Source organism: Orcinus orca, chromosome 4 (genome assembly GCF_937001465.1).
Source record: "Orcinus orca chromosome 4, mOrcOrc1.1, whole genome shotgun sequence".
Lineage (NCBI taxonomy): Eukaryota > Metazoa > Chordata > Mammalia > Artiodactyla > Delphinidae > Orcinus > Orcinus orca.
In genome coordinates, this window is record NC_064562.1 from 124,119,161 (window position 1) to 124,144,691 (window position 25,531).

The 25,531-nt window shown below is 37.4% G+C and overlaps 1 protein-coding gene across 1 annotated transcript in view; it reads right to left on the bottom strand.

Moving 5' to 3' along the window:
• Positions 1 to 25,531, bottom strand: part of COL25A1 (collagen type XXV alpha 1 chain) — a 467,388-nt gene that overhangs the window by 202,765 nt on the left and 239,092 nt on the right. The window contains exons 3-4 of the mRNA XM_049709644.1: positions 12,613 to 12,657; positions 10,575 to 10,582 (exon numbers count right to left, since the gene is read on the bottom strand). Of these exons, the coding sequence (XP_049565601.1) occupies positions 10,575 to 10,582; positions 12,613 to 12,657 (53 nt within the window). The remainder of the gene's footprint in view (positions 1 to 10,574; positions 10,583 to 12,612; positions 12,658 to 25,531) is intronic.

Consider the following 25,531-nt stretch of genomic DNA (forward strand, 5'->3'; position numbering starts at 1 on the left):
AATCAGGTAACACAATGGTCAGGCAAATCACTCAAGCAAATACGTTTGTAAAATCCAAGCTAGGCGCTCAAAGCACTTGCATAGATTTCTTTAGAGCAGTGTTTTAATACATATCACTTTCATGAGAAAGAAAATAGAAAAAAAGCACCTGATATTCACATCAAAATAAATTACATACATTATCATAAAATTGCTACATTGTGGCTGCTTATAGCAAAGAATCCTGTGGTAGCAATATCTTTTTGTCAAAATGGATAAGGCTGAGAAACAAGCTGAACAGCTTCCTAAAGAGTAAATCGATATGTGGGATCTAATTCAAGTAGTATTTCAAGTTTTAAATTATACATGATCTCAATATGCAAGATACAGAAACTGACAAAAGTAACACTCTAGCCACAAATAATTCTAGTGTGATACCGCCAAGTTTTCCAAAATATATCAAATGAAGATGTAAATGTAAGGCGTCTAAATTAAATTTTATTATGAAGTGTTTCTCCCCCCCACCCCTTTAATGTTACTTGAGAGTATTACTGAAGAAGGGCAATGAAAAAACGTTACTCTTAGTGACAAAAGAGATCTGCCAATGTTCCTCCAGGAAAACCAATCTTTCATTTGTTTGTTTGTTGTGATGAGTGCCCTAATCCTGTCTTTGCACCAATGAGCACATTTCACAACAAAGTCAAAGTGAGTGGCAAGAAAATACACATCAGCCCTTGAGCAAGTGTTCATGGAACATTCTCCAGAATAGATCATATCTTGGGTCAGAAATCAAGCGTTGGTAAATTTAAGAAAATTGAAATTGAATCAAGTATCTTTTCCGACCACATTGCTATGAGACTAAGTATCAATTACAGGAAAAAAATCTGTAAAAAATACAAACACATAGAGGCTAAACAATACACTACTTAATAACCAAGAGATCACTGAAGCAATCAAACAGGAAGTTAAAAAATACCTAGAAACAAATGACAATGAAAACACGATGACCCAAAACTTATGGGATGCTGCAAAAGCAGTTCAAAGACGGAAGTTTATAGCAATACAAGCCTACCTCAAGAAACATCTGAAATAAACAACCTAACCTTACACGTAAAGCAATTAGAGAAAGAAGAACAAAAAAACCCCAAACTTAGCAGAAGGAAAGAAATCAGAAACAACAGATCAGAAATAAATGCAAAAGAAATAAAGGAAATGATAACAAAGATCAATAAAACTAAAAGCTGGTTCTTCTAGAAAATAAACTAATTTGATAAGCCATTAGCAAGACTCATCAAGAAAAAAAGGGAGAGGACTCAAATCAATAGAATTAGAAATGAAAAAGGAGAAGTAACAACTGACACTGCAGAAATACAAAGGATCATGAGAGATTACTACAAGCAACTGTAGACCAATAAAATGGACACCTTGGAAGAAATGGGCGAACTCTTAGAAAAGCATGACCTTCTGAGACTGAACCAGGAAGAAATAGAAAATATAAACAGACCAATCACAAGCACTGAAATTGAGACTGTGATTAAAAATCTTCCAACAAACAAAAGTCCAGGACCAGATGGCTTCACAGGAGAATTCTCTCAAACACTTAGAGAAGAGCTAACATCTATCCTTCTCAAACTCTTCCAAAATATAGCAGAGGGAGGAACACTCCCAAACTCATTCTAGGAGGCCACCATCACCCTGATACCAAAACCAAACAAAGATGTCACAAAGAAAAAAACTACAAGCCAATATCATTGATGAACATAGATGAAAAACTCCTCAACAAAATACTAGCAAACAGAATCCAACAGCACATTTAAAGGATTATACACCATGATCAAGTGGGCTTTATCCCAGGAATGCAAGGATTCTTTAATATATGCAAACTAATCAATGTGATACACCATATTAACAAATTGAAGAATAAAAACCATATGATCATCTCAATAGATGCAGAAAAAGCTTTCAACAAAATTCAACACTGATTTATGAAAAAACCCTCCAGAAATAAGAAAAAACAAACAACAACAAATAAAACCTCCAGAAAGTAGACATAGAGGGAACTTATCTCAACATAATAAAGGCCATATATAACAAACCCACAGCCAACATCACTGTCAATGGTGAAAAACTGAAGCCATTTCCACTAAGATCAGGAACAAGACAAGGTTGCCCACTCTCACCACTATTACTCAACATTGTTTTGGAAGTTTTAGCCACAGCAATCAGAGAAGAAAAACAAATAAAGGAATGCAAATTGGAAAAGAACAAGTAAAGCTGTCACTGTTTGCAGATGACATGATACTATACATAGAGAATCCTAAAGATGCTACCAGAAAACTACTAGAGCTAATCAATGAATTTGATAAAGTAGCAGGATACAAAATTAATGCACAGAAATCTCTTGCATTCCTATACACTAATGATTAAAAATCTGAAAGAGAAATGAAGAAAACATTCCAATTTACCATTGCTGTTGCAATGTAAACAATAGAAATACCTAGGAATAAACCTACATAAGGAGACAAAAGACCTGTATGCAGAAAACGATAAGACACTGATGAAGGAAATTAAAGATGATACAAATAGATGGAGAGATATACCATGTTCTTGGATTGGAAGAATCAACATTGTGAAAATGACTATACTACCCAAAGCAATCTACAGATTCAATGCAATCCCTATCAAACTACAAATGGCATTTTTCACAGAACTAGAACAAAAAATTTCACAATTTGTATGGAAACACAAAAGACCCCAAATAGCCAAAGCAATCTTGAAAAAGAAATAAGGAGGTGGAGGAATCAGGCTCCCGGACTTCAGACTATAACTCAAAGCTACACTAATCAAGACAGTATGGTACTGGCACAAAAAACAGAAATATAGATCAATGGAACAAGATAGAAAGCCCACACATAAACCCATGCACATATGGTCATCTTATTTTTGATAAAGGAGGCAAGAATATACAATGGAGAAAAGACAGCATCTTCAATAAGTGGTGCTGGGAAAACTGGACAGCTACACGTGAAAGAATGAAATTAGAACACTCCCTAACACCATACACAAAAGTTAATGCAAAATGGACTAAAGACCTAAATGTAAGGCCAGAAACTATAAAACTCTTAGAGGAAAGCATAGGCAGAACACTCCATGACATAAATCACAGCAAGATTCGTTTTTACCCACCTCCTAGAGAAATGGAAATAAAAACAAAAATAAACAAATGGGACCTAACGGAACTTAAAAGCTTTTGCACAGAAAATGAAAAGATAAACAAGGCAAAAAGTCAATCTGCAGAATGGGAGAAAATACTTGCAAATGAAGCAACTGACAAAGAATTAATCTCCAACATTTATAAGCAACACATGCAGTTCAATATCAAAAAAACCCACAACCCAATTCCAAAATGGGCAGAAGACCTAAATAGATATTTCTCCAAAGAAGATATTCAGATTGCCAACAAACACATGAAAGGATGCTCAACATCACTAATCATTAGAGAAATGAAAATCAAAACTACAGTGAGGTGTCACCTCACACCAGTCAGAATGGCCATCATCAAAATGTCTACAGTAAATGCTGGAGAGGGTGTGGAGAAAAGGGAACCCTCTTGCTCTGTTGGTGGGAATGTAAATTGATAGAGCCACTATGGCGAACAACAGTATGGAGGTTCCTTAGAAAACTAAAAGTAGAGCTACCATATGACTCAGCAATTCCACTACCAGGCATATACCCTGAGAAAACCATAATTCAAAAAGAGTCATGTACCACAATGCTCACTGCAACACTATTTACAATAGCCAGGACATGGAAGCAACCTAAATGTCCATCAACAGATGAATGGATAAAGAAGATGTGGCACATATACACGGTGGAATATTATTCAGCCATAAAAAGGAACGAAAGTGAGTTATTTGTAGTGAGGTGGATGGACCTAGAGACTGTCATACAGAGTGAAGTACATCAGAAAGAGAAAAATAGATACCGTATAGTAAAACATATATATATATAATCTAAAAAAAAAAAAAAAGGTTCTGAAGAACCTAGGGGCAAGACAGGAATAAAGATGCAGACATAGAGAATGGACTTGAGGACACAGGGAGGGGGAAGGGTAAGCTGGGATGAAGTGAGAGAGTGGCATGGACATATATACACTACCAAATGTAAAATAGATAGCTAGTGGGAAGCAGCCGCATAGCACAGGGAGATCAGCTTGGTGCTTTGTGACCACCTAGATGGGTGGCATAGGGAAGGTGGGGAGGAGATGCAACAGGGAGGAGATATGGGGATATATGTATATGTATAGCTGATTCACTTTGTTATACAGCAGAAACTAACACACCATTGTAAAGCAATTATACTCCAATAAAGATGTTAAAAAAATAAAGAAAATACACTTCAGGACACAAAGTTACACATCACAATCTTCCTGTACTTGTGAAAGCACAGGACCACAGAGGCTCATGGTAGAAGGAAGCTGGAGGGATTTACTTCATATAGATTCTATGCCATGGATTGCTCATCAGTAGCAAGGCGATTTACCTTCTCTGACTACCTTTGTGATTTACATTAAATTTACGGAATGGAGGCATGGGCAATTACCATTAAACTCGCCACGTAAGTCTTGATATTTTATCCAATTTCTTATTTGTTGAGATAAATATTTTTCATTGAACACAGAATTTGTGAAATAAAATGTTCTAAAAATAACTTTATAGAAACATTCAGATTTCAGTTTATGGAAAAGAAATGGAAGGAAAAATATGCAAAACATTAAATGATGCTAAAAATAGGAGGAGTATGGTCACTGCAAGTTACAATTGTCAATCATTGGATACTATATCTAAATAAATATAAAATTGATCAATCCATTTAATCATAATAATGCCACTGTTCATCCATTTTCTTCAGATGCAAGAAAGATAGAGGTAGCCTCATCCACCAGAGGACAGACAGCAGAAGCAAGAAGAACTACAATGCTGCAGCTTGTGGAACAAAAACCACATTCACAGAAAGATAGACAAGAGGAAACGGCAGAGGGCTATGTACCAGGTGAAGGAATAGGATAAAACCTCAGAAAATCAACTAAATGAAGTGGAGATAGGAAACCTTCCAGAAAAAGAACTCAGAATAATCATAGTGAGGGTGATCCAGGACCTCAGAAAAAGAATGTAGGAAAAGATAGAGAAGTTGCAAGAAATGTTTAATAAAGACCTAGAAGAATGAAAGAACAAACACCTATAAGAATTAAAGAACAAAAAAAGAGAGAGAGAAAAAAAAGAGAGAGATGAAAAATACAATGACTGAAATGAAAAATACACTGGAAGGAATCAATAGCAGAATAACTGAGGCAGAAAAATGGATAAGTGATCTGGAAGACAGAACGGTGGAATTCACTGCCACGGAACAGAATAAAGGAAAAAGAATGAAGACAGCCTAAGAGACCTCTGGGACAACATTAAACGCAACAACATTCACATTATAGGGGTCCCAGAAGGAGAAGAGAGAGAGAAAGCACCCAAGAAAATATCTGAAGAGATTATAGTCAAAAACTTCCCTAACATGGGAAAGAAAATAGCCGCCCAAGTCCAGGAAGCATAGAGAGTCCCAGGCAGGATAAACCAAAGGAGAAACATGCTGAGACACATAGTAATCAAATTGACAAAAATTAAAGACAAAGAAAAATTATTGAAGACAAGGGAAAAACAACAAATAACATACAAGGGAACTCCCATAAGGTTAACAGCTGATTTCTCAGCAGAAACTCTACAAGCCAGAAGGGAGTGGCATCAGATATTTAAAGTGATGAAAGGGAAGAACCTACAACCAAGATTACTCTACCCAGCAAGGATCTCATTCAGATTTGACAGAGAAATCAAAAGCTTTACAGACAAGTGAAAGTTAAGAGAATTCAGCACCACCAAACCACCTTTACAACAAATGCTAAAGGAACCTCTCTAAGTGGGAAACACAAGAGAAGAAAAGGACCTACAAAAACAAACCCAAAACAATTAAGAAAATGGTAATAGGAACAAACATATCGATAATTACCGTAAACGTGAATGGATTCAATGCTCCAACCAAAAGACACAGGCTCGTTGAATGGACACAAAAACAAGACCCATATATATGCTGTCTACAAGAGACTCATTTCAGACCTAGGGACACATACAGACTGAAAGTGAGGGGATGGAAAAAGATATTCCATGCAAAAGGAAATCAAAAGAAAGCTGGAGTAGCAATACTCATATCAGATAAAATAGACCTTAAAATGAAGTATGTTACAAGAGACAAGGAAGGACACTACATAATGATCAAGGGATCAATCCAAAAAGAAGATATAACAATTATAAATATATATGCATCCAACATAGGAGCACCTCAATACATAAGGCAACTGCTAACAGCTATAAAAGAGGAAATTGACAGTAACACAATAATAGTGGGGGACTTTAACACCTCACTTACACCAATGGGCAGATCATCCAAACAGAAAATTAATAAGGAAACAGAAATTAAGGAAACACTCCCATTTATAACTGCAGCAAAAAGAATAAAATACCTAGGAATAAACCTACCTAGGGAGACAAAAGACCTGTATGCAGAAAACTATAAGACACTGGTGTAAGAAATTAAAGATGATACAAACAGATGGAGAGATACACCATGTTCTTGTATTGGAAGAATCAATATTGTGAAAATGACTATATTGCCGAAAGCCATCTACAGATCCAATGCAATATCTATCAAATTACCAATCGCGTTTTTTACAGAACTAGAACAAAAAATCTTAAAATTTGTATGGAGACACAAAGACCCCAAATAGCCAAAGCAGTCTTGAGGGAAAAAAATGGAGCTGGAGGAATCAGACTCCCTGACTTCAGACTATAATACAAAGCTACAGTAATCAAGAAAATATGGTACTGGCACAAAAACAGAAATATAGATCAATGGAACAGGATAGAAATCCCAGAGATAAACTCATGCACCTATGGTCAACTAATCTATGACAAAAGAGGCAAGGATATACAATGGAGATAAGACAGTTTATGCAATAAGTGGTGCTGGGAAAACTGGACAGCTACATGTAAAAGAATGAAGTTAGAACACTCCCTAACACCATACACAAAAATAAACTCAAAATGGATTAGAGACCTAAATGTAAGACTGGGCACTGTAAAACTCTTAGAGGAAAACATAGGAGGAACATTCTTTGACATAAATCACAGCAAGATCTTTTTTGATCCACCTCCTATAATGATGGAAATAAAAACAAAAGTAAACAAATGGGACCTAATGAAACTTAAAACCTTTTGCACAGCAAAGGAAACCATAAACAAGACGAAAAGACAACCCTCAGAATGGGAGAAAATATTTGCAAACAAATAAAGGATTAATCTCCAAAATATATAAACAGCTCATGTAGCTCAATATTAAAAAAACAAACAACCCAATCCAAAAATGGGCAGAAGACCTTAATAGACATTTCTCCAAAGAAGACATACAGATGGCCAAGAAGCACATGAAAAGCTGCTCAACATCACTAATTATTAGAGAAATGCAAATCAAAACTACATGAGGTATCACCTCACACTAGTTAGAATGGGCATCATCAGAAAATCTACAAACAGTGCTGGAGAGGGTGTGGAGAAAAGGGAACCCTCTTCCGCTGTTGGTGGGAACGTAAATTGATACAGCCACTATGGAGAACAGTATGGAGGTTCCTTAAAAAACTAAAAATAGAGCTACCATATGACCCAGCAATCCCACTACTGGCATATACCCAGATAAAACCATAATTCAGAAAGACACAGGCACCTCAATGTTCACTGCAGCCCTATTTACAATAGCCAGGTCATGGAAGCAACCTAAATGCCCATCGACAGATGAATGGATAAAGAAGATGTGGTACATATATACAAGGGAATATTACTCAGCCATAAAAAGAATGAAATTGGGTCATTTGTAGAGACGTGGATGGATCTAGAGACTGTCACACAGAGTGAAGTAAGTCAGAAAGAGAAAAACATATATCGTATATTAACGCATACATGTGGGACCTAGAAGAACGGTACAGATGAACCAGTTTGCAGGGCAGAAATAGAGACACAGAGGTAGAGAACAAATGTATGGATACCAAGGGGGGACAGTGGGGGGGTACGGGTGGTGGTGGGATGAATTGAGAGATTGGGATTGACATATATACACTAATATGTATAAAATGGATAACTAATAAGAACCTGCTGTATAACAACAACAAGAAAAGAAATATAATGGAAATATTTTATCAAGCCACCTACTCTAAAGGAAAATTTGATGAAAAGCAAATACAATACCTTGAAAATCATATATGGAGGTTTAGAAATTGGAGGCTTAAGAGGATTTCATTACAAGGTATTTCACCCCTAAGGGCTCCCATGATACGGAGTCCCAAGTACTTACAGTAAGACTCCATTGTATTAGTAAAGGTAGCACAATGAATATATATATTTTTTCTCTTTTTCACATTCAATGGTTTTTTATCTTATCAAATGTGAGCAACTTAACTCGAGTTATCTTTTAGTCAGTATAAAAAAAGTGTGAATATATGTATAACTGATTCACTTTGCTGTACAGCAGAAACTAACACAACATTGTAAATCAACTATACTCCAATAAAAATTTAAAAACAAAACGAAAATAACACACAAAAGAAAACCTCATAATTACATATACCTTATTTCTTGGATCTGATGCAATTTGCTAAACACATTATAACTTCTTTAAAATCCATCTGAGATGCCATAGTATTAATGCTTATTGTATAGATTAGCCATTTTACATTTTTTGGTCATGCTTTTATTATATGTAATTATTTATATCAAGAAATATAATTTGATATTGAATCACTGTTTTGTACCCCTGAAACTAATATAATATTGTAAATCAACTATATTTCAATAAGAAATACAATTTGACCCATGGTTAGCCAAACCTGTGTAACAATGAGTCATATTATAATATACTTACAATTTCAAGGAAGAAGGATAACGTGGTAAGCAGAAAGCATTTACAGTCAGACATATCTAACTGAATTCCAACTTTGCAAACCCTCTTTAGCTGTACAGCCATTGATAATTAACCTCTATGAGCCTCAGTTTCCTTGTTGACAATGGTAATGTTTAGAGACATTAATGGGAATGGGGATGGTAGCATCAGAGACAAAATAAATGTATGTAAAGTGCCTAGAATATTGCCTGCCATACACAGGGGCTTAAAACATATTAGTCCTCTTTTTTAGTATATAATAAGAAAAGGAAAAAACAATTGAAATGTTCTAGGTGGAGAACCTGAACTAATAGATGGCCCCCTGAAAGCAAGAGCCCAATATGGGTGTCTAAACTTGTGAAGGACCGAACAGGAAATACTAGAATCCTCAATATCATAAGGCAGAAATGAGATTTAACTGACTCTTGGCCTGCCTAATACTTACCTCCACAAAAAGAAGCCTTGAACGCTCTATTCTGGATGTAATCTCCAGAGTTTCCTTTGGGTAGCAGTGGTTTGTTTCTAGTTTTAAAGACAGTCAAATATGAAGCCAAAGAATAAGGCTCCTAGACCTGGGGCATGCCATCTGCCTAGCATTAAGCAAGAGCTGAAGTCAGTTACAGAAGCAAAGTCATTTCTAACATGATTTATGTTCCGTCCTTGAACGTGGCAGGAAGACTGCAAAAGATATTTGGAAGCCAATGCTTCCTGTGAATAAAGTAAACGAGTATATGCTAAGCCCCTCTCCCTGGACCATGCTGGCCTGTTAGAGAAGTTGCCAATGCAGAGTCTATGAACCCTGGAGCAAACCGACTATTCGGGATGAGAAAATATCTCCAGGGCAATGATCATTGCTACCGTAAACGTACAGGGCACAGTACGGCACCGGGGTCAGACGACAGATATCCAGGATATTACTCAAAAACACATCTAGCTCAAAGCTGACAAGATAATCTGTTCCTGTGAGTACAAAGCAGGCTGGAATGCTGCAGCCATGACCTACACAAGGAAAGAAAAAAGAAAGTGCAACTCTCCAAGGGCTCCAACTCAATCTCTTTATGCAGGCAAAACTCCAAGGGACTTCAAAGGGAGTGTTGCTTATGGAAAGAGCGCTGAACCAAGCCCACCGGGGGTATCACTTCCACGATCATGTTGCCATCTACATTTCGTGAACTGGCAAATGCAAATATTTCAGATACAAGCTTAAACGAATGAAAAAAGAAGTGTGAAAGAGCTTGAGGGTTTGCTCGCAAAGAAACCTCAGTATTTCAGGAAAAGCATTTAATATCAGGAGCTTCATAAGTTATTCTAAAATTCCCAAGACAGTAATTGGTTTGTGATCGTATTAGAAATAAAAGTTTTTTTTTAATTGACACATATTGCACTCCTACATATCACATGATCACAAAACAGTATACTTAAAAACTGATGTCCCACAGTTAAATACTCTAAAAAAGGTCAGCAACATTTTTCTAATCGAAATATAGAGTATATTTTGATGTTTTAACAGTTTTAACATACGTGATTTGATTAACGTAGAGGAGCCAGAATGCAGCAAATATACTTACAGGAGGACCTATGGTGGGGGGAGAGTAGACAGAATAAGAAAAAGAGAGAGACAAATTAGTGAATATACAAATAGTAAGATTTAATAAAAGATTAGAACATCATAATAATCATCAGCACAATACAAGAGACATAGAAATCACTTAAGAATTTAGTGCCTCTCAGTCATTTTTTAGATCATGAACCTATTATGAGACCATATCAGAAAAATGCATTTACATCTATGTACACACAAAATTTTATGTAAAATTTCACAGAATATTCCCTGAGGACTGTTTATGAATTACTCAGAAGTTCATATATTTTAAGAAAAGACTATCTAATTTATACACCTAAAAATTTAGATAAAATATGAATTAGGAAGAGCGTTAGTCATTTATGATAGACCAGTTGTAGACAATTGATATATAAATTTCTTGAGTTTGGTAAAATGGCTAAATCAGAAAGATACCTGCTATTTGTTCTAAGAATGTTTATCTTTCAGTAGTATTGTCAATATATAAAAGACTAAGTCCTGATGTTTATGTAAGTTTCTTTAAAACTATGTATTCTCATCAAAACACAGGCAAAGTCTAAGAAAATTTCAATATCTCGCACACCATATGTTCAATGAAAGCACCAGTTCTCAGTAGCCCAGAAGTTGGGAATTGATTTTTATATTTTCTGTAAAACTGCATAAGTACAAAACTTTCACTATATTTTCCTAAACCTCTTTCTTTCTTTCGACACAAAGATCAATTCAGTGATTATTTGGGTCCACCAATGTTTTATCATTTCTTTTTCCTCAAAATCATTTATAAAGCATCCTCTATTATAAAACTTTGCACTCAATGAAAGGGATACCTATACAATTTTCCAGTTACTTAGAGTGAATGAGGTTTAAAAATAACTTTTGATAATTCTCTTAAAGGAATTAAGCAGCTATGTTTTCATAAAACCCTTTTTACTTTGACATATTTCCAAAAGGGAGAGGAAATGAGACAAAAAAAAATCAATCTGCCGTCTTCTCTTTTTGATAGGTTAGTATTTCTATTTTTTAACCCTTAGTAGATTGTTTTTAATATTAATAAATACTTGTAGAAAATGCTGGAAAATAGCATTTCTTAGTACACTAAAATCAAACCTTAAATTACCTTCCTCTTATCTTGCAAGGAAGAATTGATGTCCTGTTAAGACTTCACATTTACATTTACATTTTTGGAGTCTTAGACTTTATAAAACTAGTAAAACCATAAGTGAACACACTCATTTGAATATCTTGATTTCAGAAAAAAAAAGTTTTTATTTGAATTTGCATGTAGGGATTTGGCCTGAAAGCAAAAAACAAAACAAAACAAAAATCACTAAAATGGGTGTCAGGACAACTGGTTGTGCTTCTAGTTCTGCTCATAAAAAATTGCATGGCTTTGGCTGAACCACCTGACTGCTCTGGGTCGCCATTTCCTCAACTATAAAATGAAAACTCTGGATTGATTACTAAAGTTCCTGTCATCACTAAAATTCTATGGTTATACAAGAGGAATAAAAATTCTTAAATTGTGAAAAGAAGGAGAGTTAAAGCATGACAAAATTTTACCAGTTGGATAAAATCATAATCAGGTTTCCAGGACATGTGCCCCAGTGTCCCAAGGCAGATGTTTCCGCAGAGAGTGTGCATTGATTGACCACCTATGTAGGTGGAAAGATGGGTGATGCTGTCATACTGCATGTGGCTAAGAAACCCTCTGCTGTACACTGAAAGGGCAGATTTAACTTGACACAGTAAATAAGCCAAAATTGGGTGCCAGGGGTTAGTAAACTGTAATTAATAATATTTTGCAAACTTCTCCTTCCTACTGTTTGATGGAAATAAGAAGATAAAAAAAAAATTCTATGTGTAGCAGAGAAGATATAAACATCTCACAAACACACACACACACACACACGCATGCGCACATGCACACAACAGCCAACAGAACAATATAATTACTAATTAGGAGGAACAGATGTGGGAACCTAGCCAGACATGAATGACACAGAACAGCTGAAAGAGAGACTTACCAGATTCTCCTCTTCGGCCCCTTTTACCTCGTTTCCCCGGAGGGCCTGAAATAAAAAGAACAGTTTTTGGAATTTTTGGTTCCAAAATGGCTAGTAAATGATTTCTATATATCTTGTCACTGTTTTTAACTAACATGAAAAGGACCAGAGATTTGTAAAGGCCAACTCTGCCTCTGGCATTTCAGCGTAACTGTTAAGCTTCATTTAATTATAAAAGCTGCCCTAGATCTCTAACCAACTAGTGTTACTTAGAAACACTAAAGATTCAGAATTTTTGTTCATCCTGCCCGGGTATCATCAATAAGAAAGGGTTCGCTAAGCAAACTGGTGGTGTTGAGATTTCATGTTTCTTAGGAAAATTTATTTTCTGAAGGTTTCAGCATATTAATAATTAAAAGTACTGAGTACAAATGATTACAGTTTCTCTTTAGTCAGGTTCCTCATGCTTCTCTTGAAAATATTTAGTTGGCAGTTAATTAAACATATATATTAATAATGTAAATAATCTTTACAAATATTTCTATTTTATTAAATGTGAATTTTCATCTATTGGAATTTCTCTAATTAAGAACCAGCTGAGTTAAAATCACAACGCTTTTAATTGGAAAGTGTTTAGGTAGTAAGTATTGGTCTCATTTTTCTAAGGGGCTAGCTCATTATTGTCATTCAATAAATGTTGAGTCTTTATGGTGATCTCATTTTAAAAGTGAAGAAATAACCTTTTTTTTCAGTGAGTTCCCTGTGAAGACCACCAAGCCAATATGTGTCAGACTTGCACAAGTTTCTAGACGTTCATGGTTTTCAAGCCATTATTCTCAACTATATAATTTCTGCCCTCATTTCCTTGGTTAGGAATAGCTCCCGCTGAATTATGATCCCAGCAAATAGAAGAGAATAATTAGCCCACAGTGAGAATTGAGGTCTTAAAATATTTGCTGGGAGAAAGAGGCCAAGGAAAATACAGAACTGCTTGGTTTTGAAGAATGAGTTGCAAAGTTGGACTGATGAGTTCTAAACTCTAAGAAGTTCAAGGCACAGGCGTTGGCACCCAGTTGACTCTTAATGTGATCCTGAGCTACCGACTTCCATATGGAAACACTATCACGAGAAATAGAAACATCAGTGAGCCAGGTTAGTTTCCCTGCAAGCCCTTACACAGAGTAAGTCTGGCCATCTGTGTTTTGTAAGAGGTTAAAAACAATCAAGCAATAAAATCAATTGAAAATATTAGGAGAAGCCGCTTTGTAGCAGAATCCAAAATTGTCATTCGAAATTTCAGGTTTCCTTCTGTGTTCTGAAATAAAGAGAGATTTTCATCACACTCAAGTTATCCTTGGCCAGACTGAGAGCAGAAGGAGAATCATATAAATAGGTAAATAAACCCAGTGGAAATCCTAATAGGTATGAAAAATATACATTTATACACATGCTCAAACATACACAGGCACAGGTATATACTGACAAATTCTGATATATAATATACAATGTCCTTTGGATTAGGAATCAGATTTTTTTATATTACAAAATTACTTTAAGAAGTGTTTAGCAACAACTAGATACTTATGATGTCTGTGGTCTGCACAGTAGGGACTATAGGTCATGTATAAGGTGTATATCTGCTCTGAAGAAGCAAAGAAGTTGAAAAGACTAAAATAACACATGAAAAATTCATTAGTAGTATATGTTGTGAAGGTGGCACAATGAGTTTGTGCTCTGATTTGTTCCTTCTACTCTAAACACATGGTCAGTTATAAAAAGAGAAAAACATTTAAAAGTATTTGCATTCAAAAAAGACATGGGCATGTCCACAGGCCAGAAATGTACCAGAACTGGAAAGTGGAGAGCAGGGATAAACTATGAGCTGGCTCTGGTTCTAGAAGTAGAAATGGTGGCTATGGGTTCTATCCCTGAAGAATAAATACTCAAAAATTCTCTAATCAGATTCAGACTCACTTCTTAAAGCTGGGGGCTTACAAATGCTAAAGAGAAGCTTTAAAAAAATCTGGATCTCTGGCTTAAAGGCCGGAGAATATAGATATAAACGCTCAATCAGAAAACGAAGTAAGCATCTGCTGGTTTGATGCCTGATTCTGTGATATTCCAAACATAAATCTGCGACAGGAGTCCTGAAATATCATTTTAAGACAACTCTGGTCTAGAAAGCTGGGAGGTCAGGTAAAGACAGACATAAAATGATTAGGTAAGAATAGGTGAGTATAGAGGAAAGAAAGGCAGACACACACAGAGAGAAAACTACACACACACACACACACACACACACACACACACAAACCTCCTACTCACAATGAGTATAGAAGTCAAAGTTCCAAAACATATGAAGAAATCTAATGCTAAGAAAGGTAGCACTAAATAATAAGATCATGAATTCTTCCTAGGTAAAATTAATTAATTTTAAGAAACCATCAGACGAAGATTAGTATGTTAATTATGCTTTAAGAGATAAATGAAGAAGTAATACCCATTAAAGAGCAAGGGATTTTGAATGTAAACAAGGAAAAAAAAGAACAAGTGGATATGAAAGAGAACCCTTTAGAAATCTTGAAAATGTCATTGAAATTAAAAAAAAAGATAAATCAGTTAAATGTTGCCTGGGTATGGTTGAAGAAGGAACAGTCATGGAAGATGTAGAATGCAGCCCAGAGAGACAGATTGAGTATCTATCTATGTATCTGACTATCCACTGTAGTCTGAATGTACATGTCCCGCAAATTCACAGGTTGAAATTCTAACTCCCGAAGATGATAATTTTGGAAGTGGGGTCTTTGGGAGTTGCTTAAATCATGAAGCTGGAGACCTCAAGAATGGGGCTCATAAAAAAGACCCCACAGAGACCCCTAGCCCCTTCCACTATGTGAGGACACAGTGAAAAGACTCCAGCTATGAACCAGGAAGAGGGCCCTTACCTGAAGGTGACCATGCCGAAACCTTGATCTTAGAGGTCCCAGCCTCCTGAACTGTGAGAAATAAATTTTTGTTGTTGATAAGCCACCCAGCCTGTGGTATTTTGTTATAGCAGCCCAAACAGAATGACTCTATCTACTATCTATCTATCTAGCTATCATGTATCTGTCTGTCTATGTATCTATCTATCCATCTATGTTAAGAAGAAAATTTTTACTTATAAAAGAACTCAAAAGAAATGATAGAGAAGACTTTGTTTAAGAGATAATAGCTGAGAATATTCTAGAATTGAACTTAGGAGACCTAAGATTGAACTTATACTCCAAGTGGCAAGTAAAAATAAATCACACTTAAACACAAAGGAGAAACGTAGAAATATTCATGGATAAAGAGAAAATGTTAAGAACTACCAGTGGGAAGATTACAATGGAAGATACCTAACTGACTGCTGTCTCATCCACAACAAAGCTGCCAGAGGGCCCAGAACTGATTTTTAGGAAAAGCCTTAGAAACCTATAATTATGTTTGTTTATTGGAGTTAGTTTGTCACTTTCCTCCTGAGGAATATTCCTTTTAAATAGTAGAATCTATCAAGTAAAAACAATAGATTACATAAATGTTTAAAAATGATTTAAAATACACTTTTTAAAAATTTAAAAGATATCAGATTATAAAAAATGATCAGAGAAGCAATGATATTTTTGAAGAAACCAAGAAACAAAGTTAAAGGGATTCCCTGGTGGTCCAGTGGTTAGGACTCAGCCCTTCCACTGCCGTTGGCCCAGGTTCGATCCTGGTTAGGGAACTAAGATCCCGTAAGCCACGTCAAAAAAAAAAAAGGAACATGTCTGCCTTAAATATTCAATTTAAGAAACGAATCAAATGCTGTGGGAAATTTGCTCGTTATATTGAGAGTTAGAAAAAATAAAATCGAAGGAAACTGAAAAGATACTTGGTAAGACAGATATCTATTGAATATGACAAGGTTTTCCAAAGAATTTCATAATATTTGAGAGAAAAAATTAAGCTAAACTAAGTTATGAGAAGATGGGAATCCAAACCCTATTGGATTTACAAAGAAAATACTTGATTTGAGAAGAGCATGTTATAATTGCTATAAGAAACAGAAGACTGAAGTGAGCATTATATTGAGCTTGTGAACTAATAAATTATACAAAACTTGCAGTAACACATAAAGATCTTGCTTACAAAGAAAATAAATAGAAGTTTTGAAAAAGTCTACTTTGCAGATGAGATAATTTGATATCACTCCTGAATTTAAAGGCAAAAATAATTTAAAAATTATATACATGGGATGAATTTGACAATGGGCAGCTGGCCGATCACCAGAGTGAAAATGAAGAAAAGACAAATGATAGATATTTCCCAGACAAAACCGATGTTAACGATAGCTAACAGTAGTTGAAAAAGATATTCCCATATATACAATGGAATATTACTCAGCCATAAAGAGAAAGGAAATTGAGTTACCTGAAGTGAGGTGGATGGACCTAGAGTCTGTCATACAGAGTGAAGTAAGTCAGAAAGAGAAAAACAAATACCGTATACTAACGCATATATATGGAATCAAAAAAAAAAAAAAAGGTACTGATGAACCTAGTTGCAGGGTAGGAATAAAGATGTAGACATAGAGAATGGACTTGAGGAAACAGGGTGGGAGGGGGAAGCTGGGGTGAAGTGAGAGTAGCATCGACATATATACACTACCGAATGTAAAATAGCTAGTGGGAAGCAGCAGCATAGCACAGGGAGAGCAACTCAGTGCTTTGTGATGACCTAGAGGGGTGGGATAGGGAGGATGGGAGGGAGGGGATATGGGGACATATGTATGCATGTGGCTGATTCACTTTGCTGTACAACACAAACTAACACAGTATTGTGAGGCAGTTATACTCCAATAAAGATCTATTTAAAAAAAAAAGAAAGAAAAAGATAGTGCTCATTTCTATTCCAAACTGAGTGATGAAGTGTCAGTCAGGCATGAGCTGTAAGAAGAAATATAGAAGGTGGAACCTGACTCTTATTCACTGAATTTGGCCAGGTCCGTGCAGCAGAAATTCTAAGTGAATTTTCTCAGCAGAAAGACATGCCTCTGCAAAAGAAACTCATTCAAGAATATGAATGGGAAGAGAAAAAGCAGAAGCTATCAGCAACAGAGGAAGTGAAAACTAACAGAGAATTTATGAAATAAAGAATAAATTATAGAGGAGCTTCAAGATGGCGGAAGAGTTAGATGCGGAGATCACCTTCCTCTCCACAAATACATCAGAAATACATCTACATGTGGAACAACTCCTACAGAACACCTACTGAACGCTGGCAGAAGACCTCAGACCTCCCAAAAGGCAAGAAACTCCCCACGTACCTGGGTAGGGCAAAAGAAAAACGAAAAAACAGAGACAAAAGAATAGCGACGGGACCTGCACCTCTGGGAGGGAGCTGTGAAGGAGGAAAGGTTTCCACACACTAGGAAGCCCCTTCGCGGGCGGAGACTGCGGGTGGCGGAGGGGGGAGCTTCGGCGCGGCGGAGGAGAGCACAGCAACAGGGGTGCGGAGGGCAAAGCGGAGAGATTCCCCCACAGAGGATCAGGGCCGACCAGCACTCACCAGCCCAAGAGGCTTGTCTGCTCACCTGCCGGGCAGGGCGGGCTTCGGGCTTCGGTCGGATGGGGTTGGCTGCGAGAACACAGCCTGAAGGGACTAGTGCACCACGGCTAGCCAGGAGGGAGTCCGGGGAAAAGTCTGGAGCTGCCGAAGAGGCAAGAGACCATTGTTTCGGGGTGAGCGAGTTGAGGGGATTCAGAGCACCGCCTAAACGACCTCTAGAGACAGGCGCAAGCTGTAGCTATCAGCGTGGACAGCAGAGACGGGCATGAAATGCTAAGGCGGCTACTGCTGCCACCAAGAAGCCTGTGTGCGAGCACAGGTCACTATCCACACCTCCCCTCCTGGGAGCCTGTGCAGCCCACCACTGCCAGGGTCCCAGGATCCAGGGACAACTTCCCTGGGAGAACGCACGGCTCACCTCAGGCTGGTGCAACGTCACACCAGCCTCTGCCGTCGCAGGCTCGCCCAGCATCCGTACTCCTCCCTCCCCCCGGCTTGAGTGAGCCAGAGACCCCTTCGTTCTTCTGAGCGAAGAACAGACGCCCTCTGGCGACCTACATGCAGAGGCGGGTCCAAATCCAAAGCTGAACCTGGGAGCTGTGCGAAGAAAGAAGAGAAAGGGAAATCTCTCCCAGCAGCCTCAGGAGCAGCGGATTAAATCTCCACAATCAATGTGATGTATTCTGCATCTGTGGAATACCTGAATAGACAACGAATCATCCCAAATTGAGGAGGTGGACTTTGGGAGCAAAGATATATATTTTTTTCCCTTTTTCTCTTTTTGTGAGTGTGTATGTGTATGCTTCTGTGTCTGATTCTGTCTGTATAGCTTTGCTTTGACCATTTGCCCTAGGGTTCTGTCCATCTGTTTTTGTTTTTTGTTTTTACTTTTTAAATTTTTTTCCTTAATAATTATTTTTTATTTTAATAACTTGATTTTATTTTATTTTACTTTATTTTATTTCATTTTATCTTCTTTCTTTTCTTTCTTTCCTCCCTCCCTTCCTTCCTTTCTCTCTTTTATTCTGACCCACATGGATGAAAGGCTCTTGGTGCTCCAGCCAGGCATCAGGGCTGTGCCTCTGAGGTGGGAGAGCCAAATTCAGGACAGTGGTCTACAAGAAACCTCCCAGCTCCACATAATATCAAACAGTGAAAATTTCCCAGAGACCTCCATCTCAACACCAAGACCCAGCTTCACTCAATGACCAGCAAGCTACAGTGCTGGACACCTTATGCCAAACAATTAGCAAGACAGGAACACAACCCCATCCATTAGCAGAGAGGCTGCCTAAAATCATAATAAGGCCACAGACACACCAAAACACAACACCAGACGTGGACCTGCCCACCAGAAAGACAAGATCTAGCCTCATCCACCAGAACACAGGCACTAGTCCCCTCCACCAGGAAGCCTACACAACCCACTGAACCAACCTTAGCCACTGGGGACAGACACCAAAAACAACGGGAACTATGAACCTGCAGCCTGCAATAAGGAGACCCCAAACACAGTAAGTTAAGCAAAATGAGAAGACAGAAAAACACACAGCAGATGAAGGAGCAAGGTAAAAACCCACCAGACCTAACAAATGAAGAGGAAATAGGCAGACTACCTGAAAAAGAATTCAGAGTAATGATAGTAAAAATGATCCAAAATCTTGGAAATAGAATAGAGAAAATACAAGAAATGTTTAACAAGGACCTAGAAGAACTAAAGAGCAAACAAACAATGATGAACAACACAATAAATGAAATTAAAAATGGATCAATAGCAGAATAACTGAGGCAGAAGAATGGATAAATGACCTGGAAGATAAAGTAGTGGAAATAACTACTGCAGAGCAGAATGAAGAAAAAAGAATGAAAAGAACTGAGGACAATCTCAGAGACCTCTGGGACAACATTAAATGCACCAACATTCGAATTATAGGGGTCCCAGAAGAAGAACAGAAAAAGAAAGGGACTGAGAAAATATTAGAAGAGATTATAGTTGAAAACTTCCCTAATATGGGAAAGGAAATAGTTAATCAAGTCCAGGAAGCACAGAGAGTCCCATACAGCATAAATCCAAGGAGAAACATGCCCAGACACATATTAATCAAACTATCAAAAATTAAATACAAAGAAAAAATATTCAAAGCAGCGAGGGAAAAACAACAAATAACACACAAGGGAATCCCCGAAAGGTTAACAGCTGACCTTTCAGCAGAAACTCTGCAAGCCAGAAGGGACTGGCAGGACATATTTAAAGTGATGAAGGAGAAAAACCTACAACCAAGAATACTCTACCCAGCAAGGATCTCATTCAGATTTGATGGAGAAATTAAAACCTTTACAGACAAGCAAAAGCTAAGAGAATTCAGCTTTACACCTTTACAGCTTTACAACAAATGCTAAAGGAAATTGTCTAGGCAGGAAACACAAAAGAAGGAAAAGACCTACAATAACAAACCCAAAACAATTCAGAAAACGGAAATAGGAACATACATATCGATAATTACCTGAAATGTAAATGCTCCAACCAAACGACATAGACTGGCTGAATGGAGACAAAAACAAGACCCATATATATGCTGTCTACAAGAGACCCACTTCAGACCTAGGGACACATACAGACTGAAAGTGAGGGGATGGAAAAAGATATTCCATGCAAATGGAAATCAAAAGAAAGCTGGAGTAGCAATTCTCATATCAGACAAAATAGACTTTAAAATAAAGACTAGTACAAGAGACAAAGAAGGACACTACATAATGATCAAGGGATCAATGCAAGAAGAAGATATAACAATTGTAAAGATTTATGCACCCAACATAGGAGCACCTCAATAAATAAGGCAAATACTAACAGCCATTAAAGGGGAAATCGACAGTAACACAATCATAGTAGGGGACTTTAAAAGCCCACTTTCACCAATGGACAGAACATCCAAAATGAAAATAAATAAGGAAACACAAGCTTTAAATGATACATTAAACAAGATGGACTTAACTGATATTTATAGGCTGTTCCATCCAAAAACAACAGAATACACATTCTTCTCAAGTGCTCATGGAACATTTTCCAGGGTAGATCATATCTTGGGTCACAAATCAAGCTTTGGTAAATTTAAGAAAATTGAAATCATATCAAGTATCTTTTCCAACCACAACACTGTGAAACTAAATATCAATTACAGGAAAAAATCTGTAAAAAATACAAGCAAATGGAGGCTAAAAAATACACTATTTAATAACCAAGAGATCACTGAAGAAATCAAAGAGTAAATCAGAAAATACCTAGAAACAAATGACAATGAAAACACGATGACCCAAAACCTATGGGATGCAGCAAAAGCGGTTCTAAGAGGGAAGTTGATAGCAATACAATCCTACCTCAAGAAACAACAAACATCTCAAATAAACAACCTAACCTTGCACCTAAAGCAATTAGAGAAAGAAGAACAAAAAAACCCGGAGGTTAGCAGAAGGAAAGAAGTCATAAAGATCAGATCAGATATAAATGAAAAAGAAATGAAGGAAACAATAGCAAAGATCAATAAAATTAAAAGCTGGTTCTTTGAGAAGATAAAATTGATAAACCATTATCCAGATTCATCAAGAAAAAAAGGGAGAAGACTCAAATCAACAGAAGTAGAAATGAAAAAGGAGAAGCAACAACTGACACTGCAGAATTACAAAGGATCCTGAGAGATTACTACAAGCAACTCTATGCCAATAAAATGGACAACCTGGAAGAAATGGACAAATTCTTTTTTTTTTTTTTTTGCGGTATGCGGGCCTCTCACTGTTGTGGCCTCTCCCGTTGCGGAGCACAGGCTCCGGACGCACAGGCTCCGTGGCCATGGCTCCCGGGCCTAGCCACTCCGCAGCATATGGGTTCTTCCCGGACCGGGGCATGAACTCATGTCCCCTGCATCAGCAGGCAGACTCTCAACCACTGCGCCACAAGGAAAGCCCAACGAATTCTTAGAAATGCACAACCTTCTGAGATTGAACCAGGAAGAAATAGAAAATATAAACAAACCAATCACAAACACTGAAATTGAAACTGTGATTAAAAATCTTCCAACAGGGCTTCCCTGGTGGCGCAGTGGTTGGGAGCCCGCCTGCCGATGCAGGGGACACGGGTTCAGGCCCCGGTCCGGGAAGATCCCACATGCTGTGGAGCGGCGGGGCCCATGAGCCATGGCTGCTGAGCCTGCACGTCCAGAGCCTGTGCTCCGCAACGGGAGAGGCCACAACAGTGAGAGGCCCGCGTACCGCAAAAAGAAAAAGAAAAAATCTTCCAACAAACCAAAGCTCAGGATCGGATGGTTTCACAGGCAAATTCTCTAAAACATTTAGGGAAGAGCTAAGACCTATCCTTCTCAAACTCTTCCAAAATATAGCAGAGGGAGGAACACTCCCAAACTCATTCTACGAGGCCACCATCACCCTGATACCAAAACCAAACAAAGATGTCACAAAGAAAGAAAACTACAGGCCAATATCACTGATGAACATAGATGCAAAAATCCTCAACAAACTACTAGCAAACAGAATCCAACAGCACATTAAAAGGATCATACACCATGATCAAGTGGGGTTTATCCCAGGAATGCAAGGATTCTTCAATATATGCAAATCAATCAATGTGATACACCATATTAACAAATTGAAGGAGAAAAACCATATGATCATCTCAATCGATGCAGAGAAAACTTTCGACAAAATTCAACACCCATTTATGATAAAAACCCTCCAAAAAGTAGGCATAGAGGGAACTTTCCTCAACATAATAAAGGCCATATATGACAAACCCACAGCCAACATCGTCTCAAGGGTGAAAAACTGATACCATTTCCACTAAGATCAGGAACAAGACAAGTTTGCCCACTCTCACCACTATTATTCAACATAGTTCTGGAAGTTTTAGCCACAGCAATCAGAGAAGGAAAAGAAATAAAAGTAATCCTAATTGGAAAAGAAGAATTAAAGCTTTCATTGTTTGCAGATAACATGGTACTACACATAGAGAATCCTAAAGATGCTACTAGAAAAGTACTAGACCTAATCAATGAATTTGGTAAAGTAGCAGGATACAAAATAAATGCACAGAAATCTCTAGCATTCCTATAAACTAATGATGAAAAATCTGAAAGTGAAATTAAGAAAACACTCCCATTTACCACTGCAACAAAAAGAATAAAATATTTAGGAATAAACCTACCTAAGGAGACAAAAGACCTGTATGCAGAAAACTCTAAGACACTGATGAAAGAAATTAAAGATGATACAAATAGATGGAGAGATATACCATGTTCTTGGATTGGAAGAATCAACATTGTGAAATTGACTCAACTACCCAAAGCAATGTACAGATTCAATGGAATCCCTAGCAAACTACCACTGGCATTTTTCACAGAACTAGAACACAAAATTTCACAATTTGTATGGAAATGCAAAAGACACCGGATAGCCAAAGCAATCTTGAGAAAGAAATACAGAGCTGGAGGAATCAGGCTCTCTGACTTCAGCCCATACTACAAAGCTACAGTAATCAAGACAGTATGGTACTGGCACAAAAATAGAAATATAGCTCAGTGGAAGAGGATGGAAAGCCCAGAGATAAACCCACGCACATATGGTCACCTTATCTTTGATAAAGGAGGCAAGAATATACAGTAGAGAAAAGACAGCCTCTCCAATAAGTGGTGCTGGGATAACTGGACAGGTACATGTAAAAGTATGAAATTAGAACACTCCCAAGCACCATACACAAAAATAAACTCAAAACGGATTAAAGACCTAAATGTAAGGCCAGACACTATCAAACTCTTAGAGGAAAACATAGGCAGAACACTCTATGACATAAATCACAGCAAAATCCTTTTTGACCCACCTCCTAGAGGAATGGAAATAAAAACAAAAATAAACAAATGGGACCTAATGAAACTTAAAAGCTTTTGCACAGCAAAGGAAACCATAAGCAAGACAACCCTCAGAATAGGAGAAAATATTTGCAAATGAAGCAACTGACAAAAGATTAATCTCCAAAATTTACAAGCAGCTCATGCAGCTCAATTCAAAAAAACGAACAACCCAATCCAAAAATGGGCAGAAGACCTAAATAGACATTTCTCCAAAGAAGATATACAGATTGCCTACAAACACATGAAAGAATGCTCAACATCATTAATCATTAGAGAAATGCAAATCAAAACTACAATGAGATATCATCTCACACCCATCAGAATGGCCATCATCAAAAAATCTAGAAACAATAAATGCTGGAGATGGTGTGGTGAAAAGGGAACCCTCTTGCTCTGTTGGTGGGAATGTAAATTGATACAGCCACTATGGAGAATAGTATGGAGGTTCCTTAAAAAACTAAAAATAGAACTACCATACCACCCAGCAATCCCACTACTGGGCATATACCTTGAGAAAACCATAATTCATAAAGAGTCATGGACCAAAATGTTCATTGCAGCTCTATTTACAATAGCCAGGACATGGAAGCAACCTAAGTGTCCATCAACAGATGAATGGATAAAGAAGATGTGGCACATATATACAATGGAATATTACTCAGCCATAAAAAGAAACTAAATTGAGTTATTTGTAGTGAGGTGGATGGACCTAGAGTCTGTCATACAGAGTGAAGTAAGTCAGAAAGAGAAAGACAAATACCGTATGCTGACACATATACATGGAATTTAAGGGAAAAAAATGTCATGAAGAACCTAGGGGCAAGACAGGAATAAAGACACAGACCTACTAGAGAATGGACTTGAGGATATGGGGAGGGGGAAGGGTAAGCTGTGACAAAGGGAGAGAGTGGCAATGGACATATATACACTACCAAACATAAAATAGCTAGCTAGTGGGAAGCAGCCGTATAGCACAGGGAGATCAGCTCGGTGCTTTGTGACCACCTAGAGGGGTGGGATAGGGAGGGAGGGAGGGAGGGAGATATAAGAGGGAAGAGATATGGGAACATATGTATATGTATAACTGATTCACTTTTTTATAAAGCAGAAACTAACACACCATTGCAAAGCAATTATACTCCATAAAGATGTTTAAAAAAAAAGAATTATAGAAAACAGAGGGAGGCTATAAAACCAGATTGATCTTCATGATAAGAGAATTCACGACAACTGATACTGTGCAGCTTCAGAAAGAGTTTTTGCTTGCAAGATGGTGCAAACTGTCATCCTGAGATAGAAATTAGTAAAAATGAGCCATAATGGCAATGCTTTAAAGACCAGGGTCAACAACCTCAATTGCAGACAGATCAAGGTCATCAAATCACATCATAGCAAGGTGTCTTAAGCCAAGCCAGTTCTTTTGACCCACAAGTAATTATGTTGGAACACTCTAC